Raw genomic sequence first — 24,723 nt, 5'->3', positions numbered from 1 at the left:
ATTGATTAAAACCCAGCAACATCAGCCACAAGTTTCCCAACTACCGTATCTACTCACGGCTATTAGCACCCTTACATTTTTCTATAGTTTGTACCTGTACGGTTACTGTCCCAAAATAATTCCAGGGATCATTGACCCTTGGTGCGACAGCTGACACATATGTGGGCTCAAGGAGAACAAGGAAAACCCATCAATTTCCTAAAACGTTAGAACTCGAAAATAAACTTCGAATTACCCGCATAAATTCAACACAAACTGAAAATATTGATCAATTATTCGCAGACAAGTCCTTAACTGCAGAGACAATTTATTAAATCCTTGAGAATAATAACGAAGCACTTGTCTATGAAAGGGAAAAGCTTGTAAGCAGACATCCACATAGGGCAGTCCTGATAGTCACAGCTGTTGTGGTTGGTATAGCGACCATGACTCATTCTGCGCATGCGCACTAGCGGTATTCGTCGCCAGCTTTTCAGCCGGAGCCGCTCCGATTCAGTCTGGTGTAGGTGTGGCCGGAGTGTTAACTTCTTTGTAGGATAAACTTAAAATTGTTACCGGTAAGTTACGCCAAGTCTTTTATTATTACTCATTAAATAGTAACCTTCAATGATATTTAATTTAGCGAAGAACAGTGTTAGTTTTAGTTATGTTTAATGGTTTTAATCCAACAAGTTTCATTCATGATTCCTTGTTTACCCTGTTCCTGTTGCAACGTACATTGACAGATCGGCGTTGTGTCACTTTAGCTTGTCAAATTATAAACCGGCGTGTAAATAAAACCAAAGAATGTTTAGATTTTTAACTTAAGCTATAGTTTCTTTTTGAGTTTTTTAAAAAAAAAATAATAATTCCAGAGTTGAATATGGTTACCCAACTGCATTAAAAATTAAAATAATAAATTAACAATTAACCTAGCATTAGAACTAGGACTTTCTTGTCTATGATAGGCCCAAGTGAGTCCTAGGCTACCCAATTTTTAGGAAGTAGATGGAAATTGTACTATGCCTACACCCTATGAAATGGTCAAGTAAGTTAAACTTTGACTTTACTGTGTTGAAAGGATAACACGTAACAATTTGATTAGTTTAAACTTAAGTGACAAATGTTTCCCAACATAATACCTTCATTGACCATTCCACATGCATTTGTAATGTCTATTGGAAAATAAAGCTTTGATTTGATTTGATTTGATTTGATTTAGGAGCTTAGCAAATATTCCTCAGTTAGGGGCGAACTTAAACTTCAATTAAGTTAAAAACAATAATTTGTTTGCGCTTAGTTTTGTAAAATATATCTAAGCTATAGGCGTAGACCTAAGTAAAACTTAATGTAACCAGTATCCAACTTACCCATGAAATCATAACTTATTTATCATCTAACTTAAATTACATAGACATTGTAACTTAAATTTAAATTTGTTACTGTAGCTTAAACCTTAGACGCCAAGATAGCCCACATGATGGACGTTGCTAGCATACATTAGGTACCTCAGTTCATTCAATAAAAATATGTTTAGGTAAACATAAAAGATATAACCTATTAACTTACCTAGGCCTACTTATACACAGCCAGATTAATTTTTTCAGTCGATGATGTCATGGATAGGTTTGAATACAGATTTAGTCCTAAACTAACTTTAACTGCAGAGAGACTTATTGTTAGGTACCTACTGTAAATAAACCCTCCAGGAACTTACTTATTATATTTTGTGTTTTTATGCCAACGACATCTTTTATGTTTTACAAGGAACGGTCCGAACCCTGTTCGTATTACTGTAAGTTGCTTTACCCTGATAATTACATATTGTACTTTCTAAATAATTAATGATGATAAGTTACCTGTGTTCCTCTTTTACAAACTGCTTCTTGGGACAAAGTTAACGCACAATTAAAATATTCTTGTAAACAATTGTACAGCTCTATTGATTTAAGTTATAGATTAGATCTGCTATGATGATTACTGAGCAGGTTTTGTTAGATACTTTTAACCAGGATCTGACCAGAAATACCACATGCTACCATGGCTGTTTCCTGGATGAGCATGGGGAGATATAGATGCATTTAGTCGTGTGGTTTGCCTATGAAATGTCTTCTGTATTCTTTCTGTAGTCCAGATTAGTAATTGAAGTTAATCGGTCAGTTGTACGAAGTATAAAATACTCCAGGATTGTTTTCCAGTCTTCATATCTGAATGAACTACTTGTTGAAGAGTGTAGTTGTAGACTTAGTTCTTAGTCATCCTGGAATTTTTAACAAATATCAACACTTCAAATATAACAATAACTGATCAACAATATCACATAACACTTGGACTGCAGAAAGCTACGATCTTATCTATACTGTTGTGGAGCATGGAGACTGTTGAGCCGATTCATTTGTTGACGTCAACTGTACAAAATGTCTACATTTTGTGATTTGTTGTAATAAATTCTTGATTAAGATATAGGAAGCCAAACGTGTTGTTTTACATAAACATATTCATTTGGATTTTCGTTATCTTTGGACATCTAGAGTTTCTCAAAACTGCGACTAAGAGGGCTTTAGCGTGTTCTTATTTAAGTTATTTAATACTTCTGAACCGTGCATCTGTAGTATCCAGGACAAGATGGTGGTGGACATACATTTCAAGAAAAAAATTAGACGATAGGACTACCCAAAAAAAAGCCATTCTGGATTGTCTTCACACATTCAATCCTTTAGGAAGTTAATTGTAAATGTGAAAATCAAATAACAGATCATTCAATTTGTTTTTACATGGGTAATACTGTACCACATGGTACCGAGATTGATTAATGAATTTAATCACTAGGCTGTCAGTTTCCAATAAGTTAGAAGATCGTTTACTTCTACGTTTGATCACAAATAGTTTTAATCAATTCCAATGAATAAAAACTCAAAAGAAAACTGAGCCCCAGAAACGTAGGAACAAATTTGAAGTCTTTCCTAATATTTATGGAATAGCATTCATCAGAAATGGAAGTAAACTTGGATTGAAATAAACTGTCGGGTGGTAATCTAAAACAAGGCATTTAAAAAAATTTGTCACTGTGGTATGAATAAGCTTATGTTACAATGTTTAGGGGGATTAATTTGTGACATTTTCTCTGAAGAGAGATGTTGGCATTTTACCAGATATTTATGAGGTTTTATTTGCACACTGGGGTTTTTGTTATACTACAGCTGTATTCAGTTTGGAATAAAAACACTAAACCCAGTTCAATCGAGCCGCAAATTTCGCTGCTTGAAAATTTGGTTTTCTCATAGAGAAACTTTTAACCATACCAAATTAAATTTGGATTTTTTTATAAATTAAATTATCTTTTGATGAACTAATTTAAAATTTAAAACTTAAGAAGGAGATAGAATTTAAATAATTGTCAATAAAAGGATGAAAATCTACTTAAGTAGCCAGACTTGTCAAGGACGGTTTATTTAATGTAGGAGCTGTGTATAAAATATGACGGCTCATCTTCAGCAGCCAATCACTATTGCAACAGACCCCATCTAATTATGTTTGTGACATATTTACACACACATACACATACAAAAAAAACATTTGTGGTTTTTATTTAGAAATCACTGGTGTAAAAAAAACACCAGTCTGGTAGTTTTATAGCTCCAAATTGCAATTTTTGTAAATGTTATGTTCAATCTTGTAGGTCGGTTTATTCATGTTTCGGCTTATTTATTAGTTTCTTAGCTGAATCAGCTTATCACTTATCAGCCATTATTAATTTAAAATTGATCTGCCTTACCACACTTTATATTCAATAATGAGAAACGTCTACTAACGTAGTTTCCACACACCTGTCTAAGACTGTGAATACAATAATTGCGATTAATAAATTGCAACACTGCCAGTAATTGTGATTGCTAAATTTTGGCGTTGGATTTCCTTAGTAGACTATCCATAGTCAATGTTGAAATACCCTAGTAATTTCCTGAAACAAAAATTGTCAGAGCTATTTACTATTACACTAGGGATTCCAAGCAATTCAGTTATCAATCATTGAGATGGGGACACAACCTAGGTGCATGTTTTAACCCAAATATAAGTGAAGGCTGAGTGTAGAAAGGTGTGATATGATCGGTGTAGCTTTGACTAAAATCAGTTGTTTCTCTAGCCAGGATAATTTATTTAAAACCCAGTGACCAGGAACAGCTGGGTCCAGTTTCAAACCATCAAAAGCTACAGACTTTTCTCAGCCGAACCGGTGATCTCTTGATTGTTAGGTGAGCTCTAACCATTCGGCTATCCAGCCAATTCAAAATACTCATAATATGCAGATTGCACATAAGACGTGAAAAAAGAATAGGGAACCAGTAATAACTATGACTGAATTCACCCCGGGTAGAATTAGAAAGACAGCTCCCCTAAGGATGCCAGCTGTGGCTAGAATGTTTGTAAGAAGTCTCCCTAATGGTGAAAGACGTTAGCCATATGGTACAGTGTGGCTCTGTAGTGTATGACCTTGACATAATCGTGTTCTGCCTTGGGCTGAAGATGTCCTCTTGCATTGATTAGATTCAACACCTGTACACCTTGATAAAACATTTTGCTGCAAGTTAGGTGGTGAACTTACGATTTGTTATTGGGTTTTTTATTCAATTTGTAAATCCTCCTTTATCTGAATGAATATTACAAAGGAAGATTTTATGTGAAAGTATGTCTGGTTCAAATTGATTTAGTTGCTACAGTACTGTAATATACTTGATCATTTGTTTGGTAAAAGTTATGTTAGTAGTTGGTACTGAATAGGTTTTAAGCTTATGTGAGAAATGTTAAGCTAATTAATAAAATCCAAATACAGTTAGTTAGCGATTTTTCCATCCTTTTTTTAAGCGGAATTCCAAATTGTTCAGTGTGTTATCCAAACGAATGACGCTTTGTTAACATTTTTAAGTTGACCATTTGTTAGATACCATCATTAGTTGATAGTCAATTTGCATCTAGTTCCGGACAGTAGTAGCAATCTCACTTGCAATCAAATTATTCCTGCTTGTGTACAAATAACAAATTGTGAAAGTAGCATTGCTACTATCATAAACAATCGTTTCTTGGCTGGTAAGTTTAAATTTTGACTAGGTACCAAAATTTAAGCGTTTAAAGTGAGCAGACCTATTATTGGCAAAGTAAAATGTTGAGAACAGCTGTCTTGCAAACTTAGAGAAATCAGCTGTTTTGCAAACTAAATAAAAGTGAAAAATAATGCCACTTTGTTAGATCTGGGGCCCATTTCATAATAAACTACAAGTTACAAGCTACAACATGTAACTTGTAATTTCCATTAGATTTGCATTGGGCGATCAGCTGATTTACTAATAATATTAGTTTGTAGTTTATTATGAAATGGGCCTCTGTTCTTGTTCTTTGTTATAACGTTTTAGTTTTTATAACTTAGGCTACTTAGTTACAAATTTTCAAAAGATTAATATAAAATTGCTTTTTTTATCAAGTGGTTTTAGAAATGTATTTTATAAGTAGCCTAACGCAAATTAGCAACGATTCACATAAAATCGTTTCACATAAATCTGCTGCACAATCTGCAGTCGTACATCTTAGTATGAATTCTCTTCCCTAAATGTTTTCAGTGACCCGGTTTTTACGCATTCCTTGCACATATGACTTTGCACAACTCCTGACAGTGGACAGTTTACTAATGGCTTGTGTAAGTCTGTCTGCTTCTAATTTTTCCAGCCATTTGTCAGAAAAACATTTCAACAGAAAACTTGTATAAGCCTAATACTTTGTAGCTGTAGTATTTTTTAGTTAAAATTAGATATGGTATGAAATTAGTATGTTCATTTACACACATTAGACTGGCTGAATACGGTACATTAACAAATATAAGTAAATTTACGTTTTAGGCAGTAATTTGTGTTTTTGAGACTTATGTTAATCCTTTTTTGGGCAGCAATTGACAATATCATAATAGTGTGCTACTAGTAATCAAAAATCCATGGCATCATGGACAGTAAATTCAATGGTTGAGTGTTTGAAAGCTTTTAACATTTTAATGCCAATACAAAGCCTGGTGACTTACTGGTGTGATTCATAAGCCAAGTCATGCCTTATCATTCCAGTGATAATTCCCTTGTGTTCCTAAGAGCTGATAAGGGGTTATTAGGCAGGCGGAATAAAGTTTCCATGACCACTGATCAGAAAACATTGTTCATAATACCATTAATCTTTGGAGACTAAGGTGTATCGAGTCAGTAGTGAAAAATTGATTTAATTTTCTTTTTTCAGTAAAAATGACGAGCCCATCTAGCCCTAAGAACCTCCCCAACGAGCTCAAGAACCAATTGGAGGGGTTTAACACCGACAAAATGAAGAAGGCTGACACACATGAAAAAATTGTTCTTCCAACGGCGGAAGGTAAATTATTATTTGTGTAAACGTTGTTGACTGTAGTGCTTTGTGTATTTGCATGAGTTTTGATTTTGAAATACTTGATCCCCCATGAAATGAATGTGAAATCACGATTATCATGGATTTGTTTTCATAGTTGACCATAAGTTCTTTATAAAATAACTATGTTTGTAGTCTTTGTTTGCCACTATTATAAAATTAAGTTCAAAACGTTACCTTACTACAAATGTAACAGTGCCCACCGGATATCTTTTATAATATGTTAGGGTGTGGTATGGTTTGGAATATCTTCATTTTTAGAATTATGAAATTTGAGTTTAAATAGTTGGTCACTTGGGCTAAGACTGAAAAATATTTTAAACATAGGTGTGTTAAAAATTAATTTGCCCATTGTTAAATATCTGTTATAACATCTTTTGTAAAAAAATACACCATTTTGGATACTTTCAATCCATATGTATATTGTGTTTGTATACGTTTATTGAAAATATATATATAAACTAATTGAATTTAATTAATATTTTTTGACCCTAATACTGGTATTTTAAAACTGAATCAAATCATAGACCCTACCTAAAATGGCGTATGTAAACTAGTGTTTGTACCTAAACTAGTTGTACCTGAACCAACTGCGCAGGTTATATTGTTTTTGTACAATCGTCAAAGTTTTGTGCTTACCCTTGTTAGTTAGCTTGCATGACATACCTATGAGTCATATAATTGCTGTGTTTGCGACTGTAAACGTAGCCTAGTTGATAGTGTTGTGTTTACGTAGTTCGCTGCATGGTTTGCATGTTGTGTTTCATTTGTGATTTGTTTTACATTTAGACGTAAAACAGGAAAAGCAGCATAACCAGTTGATTCACAGCGTAGAGAATTTTAAAGCTGACAAATTAAAGAGAACAAATACACACGAGAAAATCATTCTGCCGAACGCCGAAGGTAAAGTTCTAAAGGATTCATTCTCGGCAATTCTCACAGAAATGTTTGCTAATGCGAGACTGCCAAGTTAATTTATTTACCAAAAAAGCTTTTAAGCTTTCAGAGTTTATTTTAAATAATTAACTTAATGCTTTAATTAATGTTTGAAACCCCCTCAAAAACGGGGAAAATTCTTATACCCTTAACATCCAGTAACACTTAACCCTAAACCACGATTTCAGCTTTTATTTCATTTTTTTATCTCGTCACGCACATATACAGACACTAATTATCAAAATTGCATTGTGATTTTTACGCGTAGTTGTAAAAGCTCACATTAAAAGTGGGTTTTCATGAATGTGATTTCTTTAACAAGTTTAAATTGGGTTTTAGTTGGCCACAGCCTCAATGTTGTATAAATATTTTCAGCTAGGTGTTAATTAAACAAGTTGCTTGGTTTAATTTGCTTTGTTTCCTTATCACTTGTGGATTTTAATGTGTCAACAAATTTGTATGCAGCAGTTGAAATCCCTTTAAATAATTATAAAGTAAAATATACAATGTAATCATAGTTTTTAATTCTTGAAGACAAAATAAAGGATTAACAGAAAATACTAATTTTTTGTTTTTACACCAATTAATTTCCAAAGGTGTTTAAAACGGAAAGATCTCGTTTCATATTCAATTCTTAATTTATTTTACTACATTTTATTATTTTTCCAATACCATTGATTATAAAGACATATAGGTAAAATTCTAAAAATTTCAAAATAGCTAACTAAAATTGTTCTTAGCCAAGCCTGATAGCCACCATCAAGTTAAGACGTTAAAAACTCTTTCTCACTAAAATGAACATTTAAAAAAATACCTAGTGCTTGATAACAAATATTTTTGGCTCAATCCTGAAATCTAAATATACTTCATGAATTATCTGTTTGCATTGTCTTTCTATGGCTGTATATAGCTCGATTGCTTCGTTTTGCATGTTTTGTTTGCATGGGTATTTGTTTGTAAACAAATATTATGTTTTATTTGTGGAATGTTATATAGTAAATAATTGTTAACATTACGCAATAAAATCAGAGCTTGTGGGTTTGAATAATTTAATCATATTAAAAAAATCTTGTTTTGGTGGTGGGTTCAACTGTTTGTTTTGTAGTCTTAAACCAAATGTCTTGGAATGCAGCGAGATAAAAATAACGATGAGCTGGAGAGTGTGGCTGTAGCCTCGGAATTGACAGACAAACTGGTTAGTGATAGAGAGAGTGAACGCTGATGACTCACGCCCACAAGCTTGACTGGGACTGGTCTTGACTCAGGAGGCTTTCAAATGAAACTTCCTTTTGTTTTTGCGTTCTGTCAACAATTTTAATGACGTTTACAACTTTGGAGACTTGGAACAAATTTTTTGTATTTCAAATTGATTTTACTTTTTTAGATTTTGATAATTTATTTTGAAATAGGTTCACATTTAGCCTAACTGGTTTTGTATAGGTTCTTATAAGTTACAAATCAAGTTTAATTGTTAAGTACCATTGTAAGGTACATCAAGACTTGTTGCGATTTTTCCCTTTGTACATTGTAATTTTATAACAAAGCATAAAGTTTTGGAGCATTTGGAACTACAGTAGAACCTCAATCAACAATTTGTGGCCTTGTTGGATTTGTTGTCGAGTTTCGTGGGCATAGATTTATCCAGAATATTGAAATTTTAAATCTATTTTACTTTAATAAACAAATTCATAATCGACTAATTCTTATTAGATGTAAATTTATTACCTGAGTATTTTTACATATTGAGTATACAAAGAAATTTTGACTATTAAACAATTGAAACTAAATCTTCTGAAAAAGTTTGTTATATTGCGTGTGCCTGGTAGCTGTTGACTGTCGAGTTAGACTTAACTTTTAGCCTCAAGTTATTTTACCATAACATTTTGAGAAATTATTTTTTTACTTTTTTAGATTTAAATACCCCCGCCGCAGCAAACCTGCCGACTAAGCGAATTTCCATTTGTCTGAATTGATTTTCAGTTAAATATATTTTAATAACATTAGGTTTAACGAGTACCTAGGTTTGCTGCTACAAGGAAACTAATAAAGTGTGTTTTTGAGGAAAATATTGATAGCTTAGTACAAATTAAATAAATTTGCCAAGTTTGATCAAAATATATCCATAAACAAGCAAACTACAACATTTGACAATATTCTCCATAAGAATAACATGGGGATTTTAAATTTACAATTTTTTTAATTTTCTCCGTTATTAATAATCGAACAAAATACTTTTGTATACTAAATTATTTGTTTTTTAAGCTCTTTAAAAAGGTCTAAAGAGAAATCGGGAAATTTTTTATTTTGAGGGTCAAAAGTGAGAAAACCCAATTTTTACCCCATAAAACCCCCCGTAAAGCCCCGTTCCCATGGTCCGATCGTGCTGGTTCGCGAACTCATTCAAGTTTATCCTGCTTTACACCTTTAAACCAAATTTCATCAAAATCGGACAAAAATTACTCAAGTTATCGCGTTCACGGACGTATATATATATATATATATATATATATATATATAAGTCTATATATATATATATATATACATATATATATATATATATATATACATATATAAAAATTTGAACGAATGGTGTTTTTGGCCTCTGGGGACATCAAAATGAAAAAGTAAATCGGTCCCGGGTCTACGTCTTACCGTGCCACCTACGGTAATAGCTACTTCCCTATAAGGAAATTCGCTAAAAATGAGAATTACACTCTTAATTGGTTTTGTATGAAGTTTTATAAGTTAAAGTTAAAAAAAGTGTAGTTATAACTAAGGTATATCTAGAATTTTTGCCCTTTTTTTTATAAATTTGAGCATAAAAAAATTGATTACCAAATGCTGAGTAGAACAATAACTCATAATACAATTTAGAATTCAACAACAACTTGAGAATACTCCACTTAAGTTTTACCTAATATGAAACAGTCTGTCCGAGGTACTTCTAGCTAATCAAGAAACATTAGTGTAGTCCTATCTTGTTTGTGTAGCTTGCATACCAGAAATAGCTGACATTAGCCGGATGGTGAATGTCACTTTATTTCCTGTTATGTCCCTTATGATTAATAGAATAGAAGTGGTCATTTTTAGCGAATTTCCCATATAGGGAATAAGCTATTACCGTAGTACTCATGGTAAGACCTGGACCCGGGACCGATTTTTTTTTTCGTTTTGAGGTCCCTAGAGGCCAAAAACACCATCCGTTCAAATTCATATATATATATATATTTATATATATATATATTTATATATATATATATGTGTCCGTTAGCGCGATAACTCGAGCAAAAATGATCCGATTTTGATGAAATTTGGTTCAAACGTGTAAACCTACGTTTATTTGAACGAGTTCGCGAACCAGCATGATCGGACCATGGGAACAGGGGTTTATGGGGGCTTTTATGGGGTAAAAATGGGTTTTTCCTATTTTTGACCCAAAAAACATAAAATTTTAAAATTTCTTTCCAAACTATTTTGTAGAGCTTAAAAAAACAAATAATTTAGTATATTGAAGCGTTATAATGCGCCTAATGGTTACGGAGTAAATTCCAAAAAATTGTTAATTTAAAATTCCCATGTTATTCTTATGGAGAATAAGTAAACCGTTGTAGTGTGCTTGTTTATTAACATATTTTGCCCAAATTTGGAAAATGTTTTTATTTCTTACTAACTATTAACATTTTACATAAAAAAACACTTTTACCCTCCCTGTTGCAGCAAACCTAAGTATGTGTTAAACTGATTCTATTTAAATAGGGAATAAATGTGATATTTTTAAGGAGACATTTTAGTCTAAATCCAATCAGGCAAATGGAAATTCGCTTAGTCTGCAGGTTTGCTGCGGCGGGGGTATTTGAGTTTATAATTTTTGTATAAACAAGCAGTCCAAAGACTAGCTTTGTTTAAATATGTAACCCATATAGCACTGTGACAAATGGCATCTGGCTTGGGACCAAATCAAATTACTATGCTTAAACTAAATAAATATTTTCTGAAGTTGGCTCTGATATATTCAACAAGTTTTACATGACTGGCCTGTTTTGAAAAATAAATCAATTGTATTTACTTAGTTTTACCATTGTTCTACCAAACAATCTAATTTATTTGTATACATTATACAGTTGTCCAGTTCTTAGTATGCTGTAAGGTTGTTTTACCTAATTCGTGTTCAATCAATTATCAATTATTTGAGATGGGGACACCACCAAGGTGTGTATTTAAACCCAAATATGAGTGAAGGATGACTGTAGAATGTTGCGAGATGATCTATGTAGCTTTGTTATTGACTAAGATCAGCTGGTTCATCATCCAGGATCATTTATTAATTTAAAGCCAAATGATGAGGAACAGCTGTTATCCTACAAATAATGTGTTTTTGTTTTGTTTAGTTTTACAAGTTGCAGTTTTAAAATACTGCTCATTATGCAAAATAAAATCAATCCCTTTCATACTCATTTCAATTTTCATCAGCTCAGAGTGTTTTGTTGTGTTTGATCTAATTTGTAATTCGTCTTGAGCAACTACTGTGGGCTTTCATGCATTATGCATGAGCTGAACACTTGCAGCACATCAAGGCTAGAGCTCTAATAGTCTTTGTTTATTGTTTATACTCTTTGTATCAGTTTGATCATGTTCCGTTTAGATGTGGCTGCAGAAAAAACGCAGAAGGCTTTGATTCAGGGTGTCGAAGGATTTGACACGGCCAAACTGAAACATGCGGAGACGCAAGAAAAAACAGTTCTACCCGACAAATTCGGTAAGTTTAACGTTAAGTAGAGTTGTGGTATTGTTTGGGATTTTTAAACTGTGCCAATTGAAGCATGAACTTTTGTGTTTACGCACTGTAGAGTTAAACATTTTTTGACTATTTTGTTTTTGTTTGAACACTTTTTGAATACTCTTAGTTGTTTCTTAGGTGTTAGTAAAGTGTAACGTAATTGTTAAATTTAAATTAAGCAATGGATTTCATGGGAAAATTGTTGATTGGATTCTTTTAATTTATAGTAAATCCCTCCAATTGGAAGCAGTTAATTTAGTAAAAATATAGAATAACTGCATAGGTACATTGAAGTATATTTTTTGGTTAATTTATAATATATCTATATTGAAACTAAATTAACAAGGCTCTTAATATGGCAAAGATGAAAATATTAATTGGTAAATGTAATTTAAAATGTATACATTAAATATAATATAATACTCTGGTTGGTTTTGAAGAATTAAACCCAAGTCTTTAATTTTACACTCTCTTGTTAAATTTAGTGGTGATTGGAACCCTTATTATGTTTTAATCAAAGCCTTGTAATGTAATCATAATAGTATTTATAGCTATAAAATGTGAGTGGTAAAATCAAACAAATATAATTAATCAAATAAAGCTGTAGGCTATTTAATTTTTTAACCCTCAAAGTTTTGAGATGTCTAATTATATTATAACCTACCACAAAACCCGACATATGCATCTCAAATTCCAACCTAGCTTTTGCCCTCATTTTCTGAAACGCTTAAAAATTAACTAAAATTAACAAAGGGGAAACATTAACAAGAGAAGTATATATGTATATTGCTTGTTCTGCATGATTGTTTGCTTCATTAATGCCTGCATGTAGATGTGCTGCAAGAGAAGCAACATCAAAACCTGATCGATGGTGTGGAGCACTTTGACAAAGCTACGATGAAACACACCGAAACTCAGGAGAAAAACCCTCTGCCCGACCCTGAAGGTTTGTTACAGCATGTCACACTGTTAGGTTGTGTTTTGTGTTGTGTTCACCAAAGTACCAGTGTTGTTTTCGTCTTTTTGCAATGTTTTATCGTTTTTTATTAGAATTTAATGTGTCCCACTAGTCTTCCCTGACCTGAATTGGCTGCGGTAAGGTCAGATAAAACGGAAAATAGTTCAAAACCTAATTGAATATGTTTAAAATTATTTAATTAATATAGTTGCTCAGTTGTCAAATCTATTTGACACTTTTGATTTGTAGAATAAAGGGATAGAAGCTATCTTACCTTAGAAGAAGTACAGGAAGGCTATAGATCACACAGAAGTGTTCTATAGCCTTCCTGTACTTCTAAGGCAAGCTGGCTGCTATCCTTTCATTCCACAAAACGTGGCCTAGAGCCTTTCCTTGAAAAAAAAATGAAAAAAAAACTTGATGCCCTAGTTTGTCTTTCATTGAAAGCAGTAACTTTCAAAGCCATAATCTCTTGAAAAACTACAGACAAAGTAAAAACACATCTAAATATTGTAACTGTAGAATAGAAGATAAATCACCCATCCACTTGCTTTTCTTAACTAAACCGGTTTTGGCAAAGTCAGATAAGTGAAAATGTCGGACAACACAGAAAATAATATGAAAACCATTCTAAATGAGTTCATGTGTTTAAAAACAAAAAAATTAATAATGTTTCTACATTGTCAAATCATATAGAGCTTTGAGATTGTCTTCCATTTAAAGGACTAACTTTTGAAATATTATTGCAAATAAAATTGTCCAAGTAAAAACACTACCACAACTCTAAAATGGAAGTGTTTTTTTTTTTCCACTCAGTAACTCTGTTTGGACTTCTACTAAGTTGAGAGTGTTTGCAAAGAAATTTCTAGGTATGAGAAGTTAACAACAAACTGGTGTGTTATGCTCTAATCAGAGCGCTAAAACTATCAGAAAATACATTAACGTAAAGTGTTACATTTATTTTTCAAGCAAATGGGGTTGTCTCAACAATAACCAGTCATACCTATTTGATGGTAAAATTTATTGATTGTGACACAGCTTAGCTAATTGGTTTGTAAGGTTAACAAGCTTAGGATTAATGCATCAATTTAATTTAAATCTCCTGAATAGACTAACTAACCTCTTGACCCTTGAGAAAAGATTTAAATTTAAAAAAAATGTATGCCTCTCATATACTCTCAGCCTTTGGAATCCGTAGGTTTTTAATTTGATCAATGAATCCTGATGCACTCAAAAGTAGTACAGTTAACTCCAATATTACAAACGAAGACTATTCAAATTTTATCAATGGAATCTGTTTAAGGGGCAAAATTTGAACTGAAATTGACGTGTTTGCAGGGAAATGATTAAATAGCGGAGTGGTTATAGTGCTTGCCTGACAACTAAAATGTCGCCGGTTCAATCCTGAGAAAAGTCAGTAGCTTTTTGATGGTTTGAAACTGGACCCAGCTGCTCCTGATCCTTAAATAAATGATCCTGGTTAATGAATCCGCTGTTCTTAGTCAGTAACAAAGCTAAACAAATCATCTCACACCATCCTATACTCATATTTTGGTTACACAACTAGGTTATAATTGATTGACCATTGCATTTAAAAGTCTACAACATGTTATGTTGCCATCAATAAATAAAAGTTTTTGTAATTTTCATTTTTGAGCTTATGGTTCTTTTATTATTGGAGAACATTCAGATGAAATTCCTTCCGCAGCTAGGCAAATATGTATCTCCTAGTCTTAGGGCCTACTAATACCTCATAATATACCCAGATTTAGCCATATTACATTCAGGTCAAATAGTAAAATTGACATTTTTCATTTTGAGATTATAATTTCTTTTTACTAATTACTTTTGTACTAATTTCAAACAACTGGTAAAAACTTAAGCCATTATCAATAAATGTCTGTCTGTTTATAAAGCTTTTCATATTCCTGTATTGTACAAGTTGTAATTTTTTGATTGTTTAGCTATTGAAGCGGAGAAAGGCCAGCAACAATTCATCGCTGGAATCGAGAACTTTGACTCCAAGAAACTGAAGCACACAGAAACAATTGTGAAGAACCCCCTCCCCACTAAAGAAGGTAAGAACACAAAACAATCATGACAATTTATATTGGGTGTAGTTTTTGTACTGCAAAATTATTATTCTAAAACTGAAACAGACAAGTTATAAGGTTGACTTTGCTCTCCTCCAGAACTTAATATTACAGTAAAACTCTAATTTTGCGAACCAATTGGGGCCGGAACAAATTCGGATGGTCAAAAATTCTTATAGTTAGACTTTTCCCAATGTTTGAGGAATTTATAGAGCTATTACTATTCTGATCGCAGTACGTGTCTGCAAAAATTTCACAATTTAAAATTAACGCTTTTGCCGTGATTGGGGGAGAAAATTATGATTTTTGTGACTGGGAGACAAAGATGATAGCTACAAGACCGAGGAAGATTTTAAAGTATTTCCACTATCACGGAAAAAGATTACGTTGTTTCCGTAACTGCGGGAGATGATGATAATGTCTACAAGACCGCGGAGAATGTTCATGATTTTGTTGTGATAACGGAAAACGGTGGAAATGTTTCCATGACCGTGGAAAATGATCATGATTTGGCCACAATCGCGAAAAACTATGATGAGTTTCTATGACTGCGAGAGACAATGATAATGGCTTCACGACCGTGGAATACATTTCACATTTTGCCATGATTACGGAAGACAATGATGTTTCCAAGACTGCAGGGACGATGATTATTTCTGCATGACCGCGGAAGATGTGCAAGATTTTGCCACGATCGCGAAACACAATGTCAATTTTTGTGACCGTAGAAAATGATGAAAAAGCAAAAAAGTTTTGCATTTCACTTCGATCACATCTTTTGCTTTCTGATTATTATTTCTGTGGTTTTAGGGTTTTTATAATTCTTTCTGTAAGAGATACTGATAATCGGCTATTTGCATTATTGGAGTTTGAATGATTGAACTTCCCAAAATATCAGTGGCAAATAATGTAGCTAATAAAATCTGTGATTTTTTGCATATATGAAATCAGAAATAATACATCACACATTTATTTATTTTAGACGACACAAGTAGAAACTTTAAGGTATGAGCCTTCTCGAGTGCCTTAAAAACTTCAACACACAGACATCATCTACTGAAGACAGTCATATGTAAAACCCAAAATACAGTAGTAATTTTATGTATCATTTTTACACGCACACACTGAAATAAGTAACGCTGTCCAAATCAGCTGATTTGTCAAGACTCAAGCCCAGCAGATGTTGAGTCTTAAGAATTCAAACAAAAAATCAAAAGTTAAATAGATCGCTGTTGCCAGACTTTTCTTTTTAACCATATTAATTTTTTGAATATTCACCTTTGGATTATAAAAGTATAATAATGTTGTCGTTTTTCAGCTATTGATATGGAGAAGAAGGCATAAACTCAACCAACTGAAAGAGACCATTTGGACCTTCCTACAGGAAAATCTCAACAAATTATATTGTTATTTTCAATATTTATATATAAGACATTTTGTAAAAACCATTGAAATTCCTACTGAAGACATGGTGTAACTGAGCATTCCGCCCTTTTGTAAGAAGTTTATATGGAAGTAAAGAATTTTTACAACTTTTGGATCGAAGAGGTGCTTCCATGTCAGATTTTGAAAAAGGCATTTTTGTATCTAGACTGCAAGCCTCTTTTTGATATTCGGTAATAAGTTGGAGAACCAAATCAGTTTTATTTTTGTATTTAATTTTTATAACGATAGGATAAGTAAATATTAACTCTAGGTAGGTTGCAAACTCATTCAGCTTCTTAATTTCCAGGGTTTATTCTTAGTCTAATATTGTAAGATAATTATATTTTACTTTTATTTATTCTTTATTGAGCTAGTCGAGAATACTGAAATTTTGAAGCGTACTTTAAATTTGTAACCAATTAAATCTTATAAAAACCCAAAACTGTGTGGTGTATTAAAGCCCTTTTTACCTTTTTATCAGCCTACATGGTGTGTATTACCTTGAAAAGGTTTCCATTTTCATTATAACATATTACAGTGCAATATCTGAGTTGCAAGAAAGTCAAAGGAGGAAATGCATTATTGTAAACTAAACTATAGTTCGGCCGCTTAGAAAACGACCTGCGCGCTAATGCTAAACCAATGCTGGAGGAGGTCGCTTTCTAAGCGGCCGAACTATAACTGTTATCATAACTCTTGAGACATTTTACACGGATAATTCTTGAGTGTTACAAAATAGTGTATTCATCACTAGGGCCTAAAGTGACTCTTTTTGACCCGAGGTCAAGTTTTACAATCGAGGCGAAGCCGAGGCCAGAAAATGAGCGAGGGTTAAAAAGACACTTTTTGCCTGTGTGGTGAACTATATTTTTCGTCATATTGCATCATTATTATAACAAACTAAGCTAGAAAATGAAATAATCTTTATGTAAAGATAACCTCTCAAAACAACGTCCAATTTGTTTTCAATTCTGCTTATGCAAATAAGCAGCTGTTTAGAAAGTGTATTATGACTGAACATAATACGATCGATATGTCGAGCGATCGACAATAGGCTAAAACCTTCCCTAATGAATCAATTGATAAATAATTTTGATTTCCGATCAATATGATTGTTACAATCGAAATTTACAACTGTTTACAACAGCTGATTTTTACTCCCTATAGACTAAAAATGATTTTACTCCCTAGAGAGTAAAAAATGCTACTTTAGCCACGCAACACATACATTAAAAACGACGCTGCAGTATGATGAAAATATGATTCCAACAAAAGCAGGAATTTAGGTTTCATTTGCTAAGAGTGAGTTAAAAATGGTGATCCCAATGGGGTATATTATAAAATAGAATGCACAAACTATGTGGAATATTAATTTCTAACAGCTTTTAATTTTTTGTCAACAATGTATCAAACATTTACACCATTTACATGTTCAGTTAGAGTGACAATGTGTTTATTAATTACCATGATACAACAATAGACAGCTGACGGACAAGTATTGGTTTTAGTCTTAGAACAGGTGGAGCACACAAATTCAATTCAAAAATACCCACATACTTAATTGTATACCCACTAGTGGCTCAGTAGTCAGTCGAGTATTTGTTTTGTTACAGTTTTTAGTGAATTTCCCATATAGGGAATAAGCTATTACCGTAGTACTCATAGTAAGACCTGGACGTGGGACTGATTTTTTTTTCGTTTTGAGGTCCCTAGAGACCAAAAACACCATCCGTTCAAATTCATGTCCATTAGAACGATAACTCGAGCAAAAATGATCCAATTTTGATGAAATTGGTATACACGTGTATACCTACATTTATTCGAGTTCGCGAACCAGCATGATCAGATTATTGGAACGGGGAGTTTTATGGGGTGAAAATAGGTTTTTCACATTTTTGACCCAAAAAACATAAACTTTAGCAATTTCTTTCCAAACCATTTTGTAGAGCTTAAAAAAACAAAATAATTTAGTATATTGAAGGGTTATTATACACTTAATGGTTACGGAAAAAATTAAAAATTACCATGTTATTCTTATGGAGAACAAGTAAACTGTTGTAGTTTGCTTGTTTATGAACATATTTTGATCAAATTTGGAAAATGTTTTTATTTCTTACTAACTATTAACATTTAAAAAAACGTTTTACCCTCCCTGATACAGCAAACCTAAGTACTTGTTAAACTAATTCTAAATAGGAAATAAATGTTATATTTTTAAGTAGACATTGTAGTGTAGATACAATCAGGCAAATGGAAATCCGCTTAGTCTGCAGGTTTGCTGCGGAATGTTTATTAGTAACACAGTTTTACAAGATTGAACCTATGTGCATCCCTCCACTTAAGCACAAGCACATGACAAAATTATAATGGTAAGTAATGGAAGCATTTAAGGCTTAAGTTTTGCTTAGCTGTTTTCTAAGTTAGGCAAGTCTAGACTCAAGATTGAGTTACCGCCATCAAAGTACTACGAGTGCGATAAAGATTTCAAATTTATGTGTTTTTTTAAAGACAGTGCTTAATACTGTGTAGTTAGTTTGAAGCTTAACATATTTTTTTGTAGTTTATTTAGACAAATTAAGATTGATGGTTGTTTTTTAACATGATTATTTTCTGAAACAATCATTGTTGAAGGAATACAATGCTCGTCGACATTATGTAACAAAACATTTAAAAAAAAAAGATGAAATAGGTGAAATTACAGGGCCAGTAAGAACAGAAAAAGTTTTATCAATGAAAAAATATTCAAAAGTATTTTATCGAAAGTGTATCAATGTTATATAGTTCATCGATGACATTGTCCACAATAATAGTAGATTGTTAATTAATTTAAATTGATAATTGTAGTGCATGGCTTGCATAGACACAAGAAAACAAAATAAAAAATAAAATCTTTTAAACATTCAAAATAAATTTACACATCAAATTACTCGCTATTTATCTCAACCTACAACAAATCTCAACTTGAGAAATAAAACACAGGAAAACAAAACAAAGAATATTTTACAAAGGTTTAATAAGTAAAACAAATGATGCCACCGAAATATCCGCCTACTGGAAGAAGGTACGTGGCTTCCTCACGGAGAACTTGGGCATGGACTTGGTTCCCTGGATCCTCTTGGGGAGAGGGAAACGAATCTTGGAATCGTGGAATTGCTTAACAAGAGGACGACGGCAATTAGCAGCTTTTACCACTTCCACCTTGATGATCTGAAACAAAACAAAACTTTTAAATATTAGCAAGTTAAAAACTTTAGCACACAAATAAACAAGTACAAGAACACAGAGTTGGACACAGTTTGGATTACAGCAACTTATTTTCAGATCAGTCAAAAATGCAGTAAAACTGTTTCAAAAATTAAAAAAAAATCATTTTTATTGCTGAACATGGGTATTTTTCCTTGTGACTACAGTACAGCAAAATCTTGACCACATTCTGCAATAAATGTGATTTTCTTACTTTCCTTGACAAAATCTAGAAGAAACTGTACTGTCCTTTATTTAAATTAACATTTTCAGTTCCATCCAAAATTTAGACACTTTTTCTCTGTCATAAGAATTTACGTATAATTCCTGGATTTCCCGAATGGCTTGATACCCTGCATGTGGGATGCTGGAACAGTATTAATGCCTACCCCCTCAAACTATGAACTTGCCAGTTGTCATTTTAATAATATTAAGCCACTTTAATACCAATATTTGAACACTGGGAAGATGTTCAAAACTAAAGAGTACATTCATCAAACTTGCGCTTAGAGATCTTACACTAAGAAAGTTTAGAAATACATGTGTAAAATTGCTATTGTCTTAAAAGTTCTCAGAATTGCCCCCCCCCCCCCCCCCCCCACTACAGTGTGTTCATTACCTGGATGGAGTGAGCACGAGCACGGTGGCGAGCGCCCATGTCTCTGTAGCACTGAGTCACAGCCCCGCTGACACTGAGGTCTCGGTACTCGCGGTACATGTTGTGTGTGCCAGACCGTGAGTCGTACCTCAGCCAGATACCAAAGTTCTTGATCTTGATGGGTGACTTTTCAGGGATCTGAAAATAATATGCAGTGATCAATATTAAGACATAAACTAGGCCTATCCTACTTTATTGTGAAAAAAGTAGGGCAGTGGCTACAGGGCAAAGCCCTATTCACTCACTACACAGTCAATTATGGCTGGTAAAAAAAAAGATTTTTTAAAATTTGATGTTTCCACTTTTATTTGGTGTTATGTATATATATATATATATATATATACACGTCCGTGAACGCGATAACTTAAATTATTTTTGTCCGATTTTGATGAAATTTGGTTCTAAGGTGTAAGGTAGGATAAACTTGGATGAGTTCGCGAACCAGCATGATCGGACCATGGGAACAGGGTTTTACGGGGGGTTTTATGGGGTAAAAAATGGTTTTTCTAATTTTTGACCCTCAAAACACAAAATTTCCCAATTTCTCTCTAGACCTTTTTAAAGAACTTAATTTAGTATATCAATGTGTTTTTGCACGGTTATTAGTAACGGAGAAAATTCAAAAAATTATAAATTTAAAATTCCAATGTTATTCTTTCGGAGAATATTGTAAAATGTTGTAGTTTGCTTGTTTATGGATATATTTTGATAAAACTTGGCAAATTATTTATTTTACACCAAGCTATTAATATTTTACTAAAAAGCCCCACAGTAGTTTCCTTGTAGCAGCAAACCTAGGTACTCGTTACACCTAATGTTATTTAAATAGATTTAATTAAAAATCAATTCAGACAAATGGAAATTCGCTTAGTCGGCATGTTTGCTGCGGCGGGAGTATTTTAAGTTTAGGCCTATTATGGTCACCTTTCTTTAAAAAATTAATTTTAATTGTAGCAAAATATACGTTCAACGCTCACTAAGGAATGCATTGATCGATAAACGTCTAATGCTTGTAAATTTTGTTTAGGAAAAACATGAAATTTTTTAAAATTGTGATAAGCAAAATATGACGTCTTTATTATTACCAAAAGAGGAAACAAACTTATTTAGCCTAATCATAATACAATAAAATATTGATTCGGATCATTCAATCTAAACGTCATTTTCAATAAACAACACGTAACACTGAATATTCCACTGATCTTTTCTTACTAGATTTACTTCAGACTCAGCGGCAGGTTATGTAAACAACAATTGTTACGAGATCAGTGATGCCTACCCATCAATCACAAATTAAACCACAAAAGATAACAACAGTTATGGAATAATGGGTCTGTTAAAAGATTTGCTAATCAAATAGCCTATATAAGAGTGACAAACCTGTTTCAACGATACAATTTCTCCTGTGCTCTTCTTGAACTTTTTCAGCTGACGCAGGAAATACCAAAATCTTGACTTGGCGACAATGTAATCCGGAGCAAATATCCTCATTTTGTAAAGAGGAGTGTTCTTCTCCTTCTCATTGGGAAGCTTCCTTCCGATCACTTCAAATTCTTTCAGCTGAAAAACGTGATCAGTCTCAATGAAAACTTTACGAACTATACGAACACATGCATAGCTCTTTTAACACCACATAGGTAGCCTACATTAAGAACAATGCTTGGTGTAATTTATTTCCAGCATTCATAAAAAAATCAAATCAGCCTTTTTATTGCCTAAGTTAAATATTCCTTTTATGTCTTAGTTGTGATGGAATTATAATATTATTATTCTTTGTTTGATGGTTATTCATGACTAAATAATTTAGTAGGTAATTGTGTATTATTTAGTGATGAGTAACCGTCAAATAAAGCATAATATTCCTAATAAATACATAGATACAGTAAGTAGAGCCAATATGCAAAATGTGTGGTCGAGTAGACTATTACATTTCACTTGGTGAATGTCATACATAACCTACAAATGAAAAACACACAGTAGGCCATTGGGTTGCCCGCAAACCGATGCCAAGCAGGACGAGCTGTCTGCACAATGTTAATAATTGCAGAGGCATTTCTGCTCTGGCATTAAATACCGGCTTGCATCACATTTTGTCAGTCTTTATTACGAGGTTTTGGTGTTGACATGATTGTGTCAAGTAGCTTACAGGTAGGGTATGAGTGAGATTTTTTCGTTCGGACAGTCCAAATTTGAAACGTGTAGCATATCCGATTATATGTTCGAATATGACAAAAAAAACAACAGATAGGTGGTATAATCGGGGAATTTCACCCTTGACAGAACTATCATAAGTTCTAGACTACTGCCATATTGTATATCACTAATATACAGTATAGGCCTATTCAATGTTGAAATACAACGCTATACATGATATATAAAACAAAATAGTGTTATAGCCTATATTCAATGCTTGTTCGTAATGATGGTCATTCGAAAGTCTTTGGGAAATTACAAGAAATCATATGATTTGGTAAAACAAATCACGTTTTGCTCGCACTGACGTCACTATGCACACACCTTCTTTCAATACGCCTTGCCTGGGGAGTAAGTTAGGGGGGGGGTAAAATCAACAATAAGTAATGCGCGCGCCATAAAAAATCTATTGCTGGCTGTTTTGAGGAAAAATACGTCCGCAATAAATATTACCGATGAGGCCAACAGATAGAGGACACTTTGACGGAGACGATAGTATCAACATCATGTACCTGGGCCCTGGGGAGTAAACTAGAGGGTTAAAATCAGCAATAAGTAGTGCCACACCCGATAAAAACTATTGCTGACAGTTTTGCGGAAAAATATATCCGCGATACATATTACCGATGATGCCAACAAATAGAGGACACTTTAACAGACACGACAGTATCAACGTCATGTACCTGGGGAGTAAGCTAGGGGGGTAAAATCAGCAATAAGTAGTGTGTGCACCTGATAAAATCTATTACCGGCCGTTGTGCGGAAAATACGTCCGCGATACATGTTACTGATGATGCCAACAAATAGAGGACACTTTAACGGACACGACAGTATCAACGTCATGTACCTGGGGAGTAAGCTAGGGGGTAAAATCAGCAATAAGTAGTGCGCACAATCAAGCAGAGACCCAAAATATCTAAGGCCTAAGTTAGCTCTGCAAAGACCTGCGGCCAAACATATGACCCAAAATGTGTAAGTAATGTACAGTTTTAAATATTTGTTTTTACAGTCCTAAATATGAGTTTTAAAAGTATTATTGACGCCATCTATCCAGTATCACTGGCCAAAGATGAAGGGAATAAGTATGAAGAAAGTAAACTTCAAAATACGACTCTAGCTAGCGCCAACCAATAAAGATCGGGATCACAATGCCTGCCTACCTCAGAAATACAGTACAGAATAAAATAGCATGTTTATGAATAGATTTAAAGTATTTTACGTATATTACTTTTAAAAAATCAAATATAAGTGAATATTAGTTACCTCTCCTTTGGCCTTCATTTTAGTCTTCTAAAATCTCTCACGTTTTAGAAACGTCCCTTTCCCGAGAAGACCGGAAACTTAAAGGTTATGTTACGCTTCAGATTAATCAGTAGTACCACTACCATTCATGCAAGCAGGAAACAGTATGCTATTTTCAGAAAAGATAGATCTGTATAGAACTATTTACATGTATGTGTTCATACATGCTATTCTGTTCATACCATTTTTGTAAATTATTTTTAAGTTAAGGATTGTGTAATTTATTACGTAAAATACCACGAATTTTATTTTCCAGTTGGGAAATAAATATTATTTCATTTCATTTCAGTTGGGAAATAAATATTATTTCATTTCATTTCATACAGGTATGTTTTATGGGAGTATATTTTATCTATGGTTTTATGTATGGTTTTTACTATTTGGTAGTACTATTTGGAATTCCATAATTACCATTCTCTTGACCGTTGACCATTTCTGGATAGGTCACGTCAGTAATAATACAAATATCATAAAACTTACAAAATAAAATAAAATACTTAAACATATAATTATTAGTTAATTAACTGTGCATAAAAATAATCGTCCCAGGAATAAACGCTCTAAAGCTGGGTTTTCCTAGGAGCGGAATCGGCGAGAGGAGAGAGGAACGCGGAGAGCGGAAAAGAGATTAACATGGTGTTCCTCTCCGCTTCTAGGAAAACAGTAACATTATTGCCTAAGACAAGTGGAGTCCGCTCTCCGCGTTCCTCTCTCCGCTCGCCGATTC

At 33.2% G+C, this 24,723-nt stretch overlaps 2 protein-coding genes across 4 annotated transcripts; one reads left to right on the top strand and one right to left on the bottom strand.

The window, feature by feature from the left end:
• The first annotated feature begins 485 nt into the window (after nt 1–485).
• LOC129005666 (thymosin beta-like) lies at nt 486–17,042 on the top strand. 3 transcript variants are annotated; one of them, XM_054434623.1, is made up of 7 exons: nt 486–557; nt 6,250–6,378; nt 7,201–7,314; nt 11,990–12,103; nt 12,957–13,070; nt 15,047–15,160; nt 16,494–17,042. In XM_054434623.1, the coding sequence occupies exons 2-7, from the start codon at nt 6,255–6,257 to the stop codon at nt 16,517–16,519; spliced, it is 606 nt and encodes a 201-aa protein (XP_054290598.1). In that variant the 5' UTR covers nt 486–557; nt 6,250–6,254; the 3' UTR covers nt 16,520–17,042. The 3 variants fall into 3 exon arrangements, with proteins under 3 accessions (XP_054290598.1, XP_054290599.1, XP_054290601.1); XM_054434624.1 differs by lacking the exon at nt 7,201–7,314; XM_054434626.1 differs by lacking the exon at nt 12,957–13,070.
• Nucleotides 17,043–19,596: 2,554 nt separating this feature from the next.
• Nucleotides 19,597–24,060, bottom strand: LOC129005669 (60S ribosomal protein L18a-like). The gene is made up of 4 exons (XM_054434630.1): nt 23,958–24,060; nt 21,882–22,061; nt 20,463–20,639; nt 19,597–19,807 (listed from the first exon to the last, which is right to left on the bottom strand). Exons 1-4 carry the CDS (start codon nt 23,973–23,975, stop codon nt 19,649–19,651), a joined length of 534 nt encoding a protein of 177 aa, XP_054290605.1. The 5' UTR covers nt 23,976–24,060; the 3' UTR covers nt 19,597–19,648.
• Between the last annotated feature and the right edge of the window lie 663 nt (nt 24,061–24,723).

Source organism: Macrosteles quadrilineatus, unplaced genomic scaffold (genome assembly GCF_028750875.1).
Source record: "Macrosteles quadrilineatus isolate MER2022 unplaced genomic scaffold, UCM_ALF_1.0 Scaffold_30__1_contigs__length_1495292, whole genome shotgun sequence".
NCBI lineage: Eukaryota > Metazoa > Arthropoda > Insecta > Hemiptera > Cicadellidae > Macrosteles > Macrosteles quadrilineatus.
The sequence above is the reverse complement of the archived record's forward strand: the minus strand, read 5'-3'. Positions and strand labels throughout refer to the sequence as shown.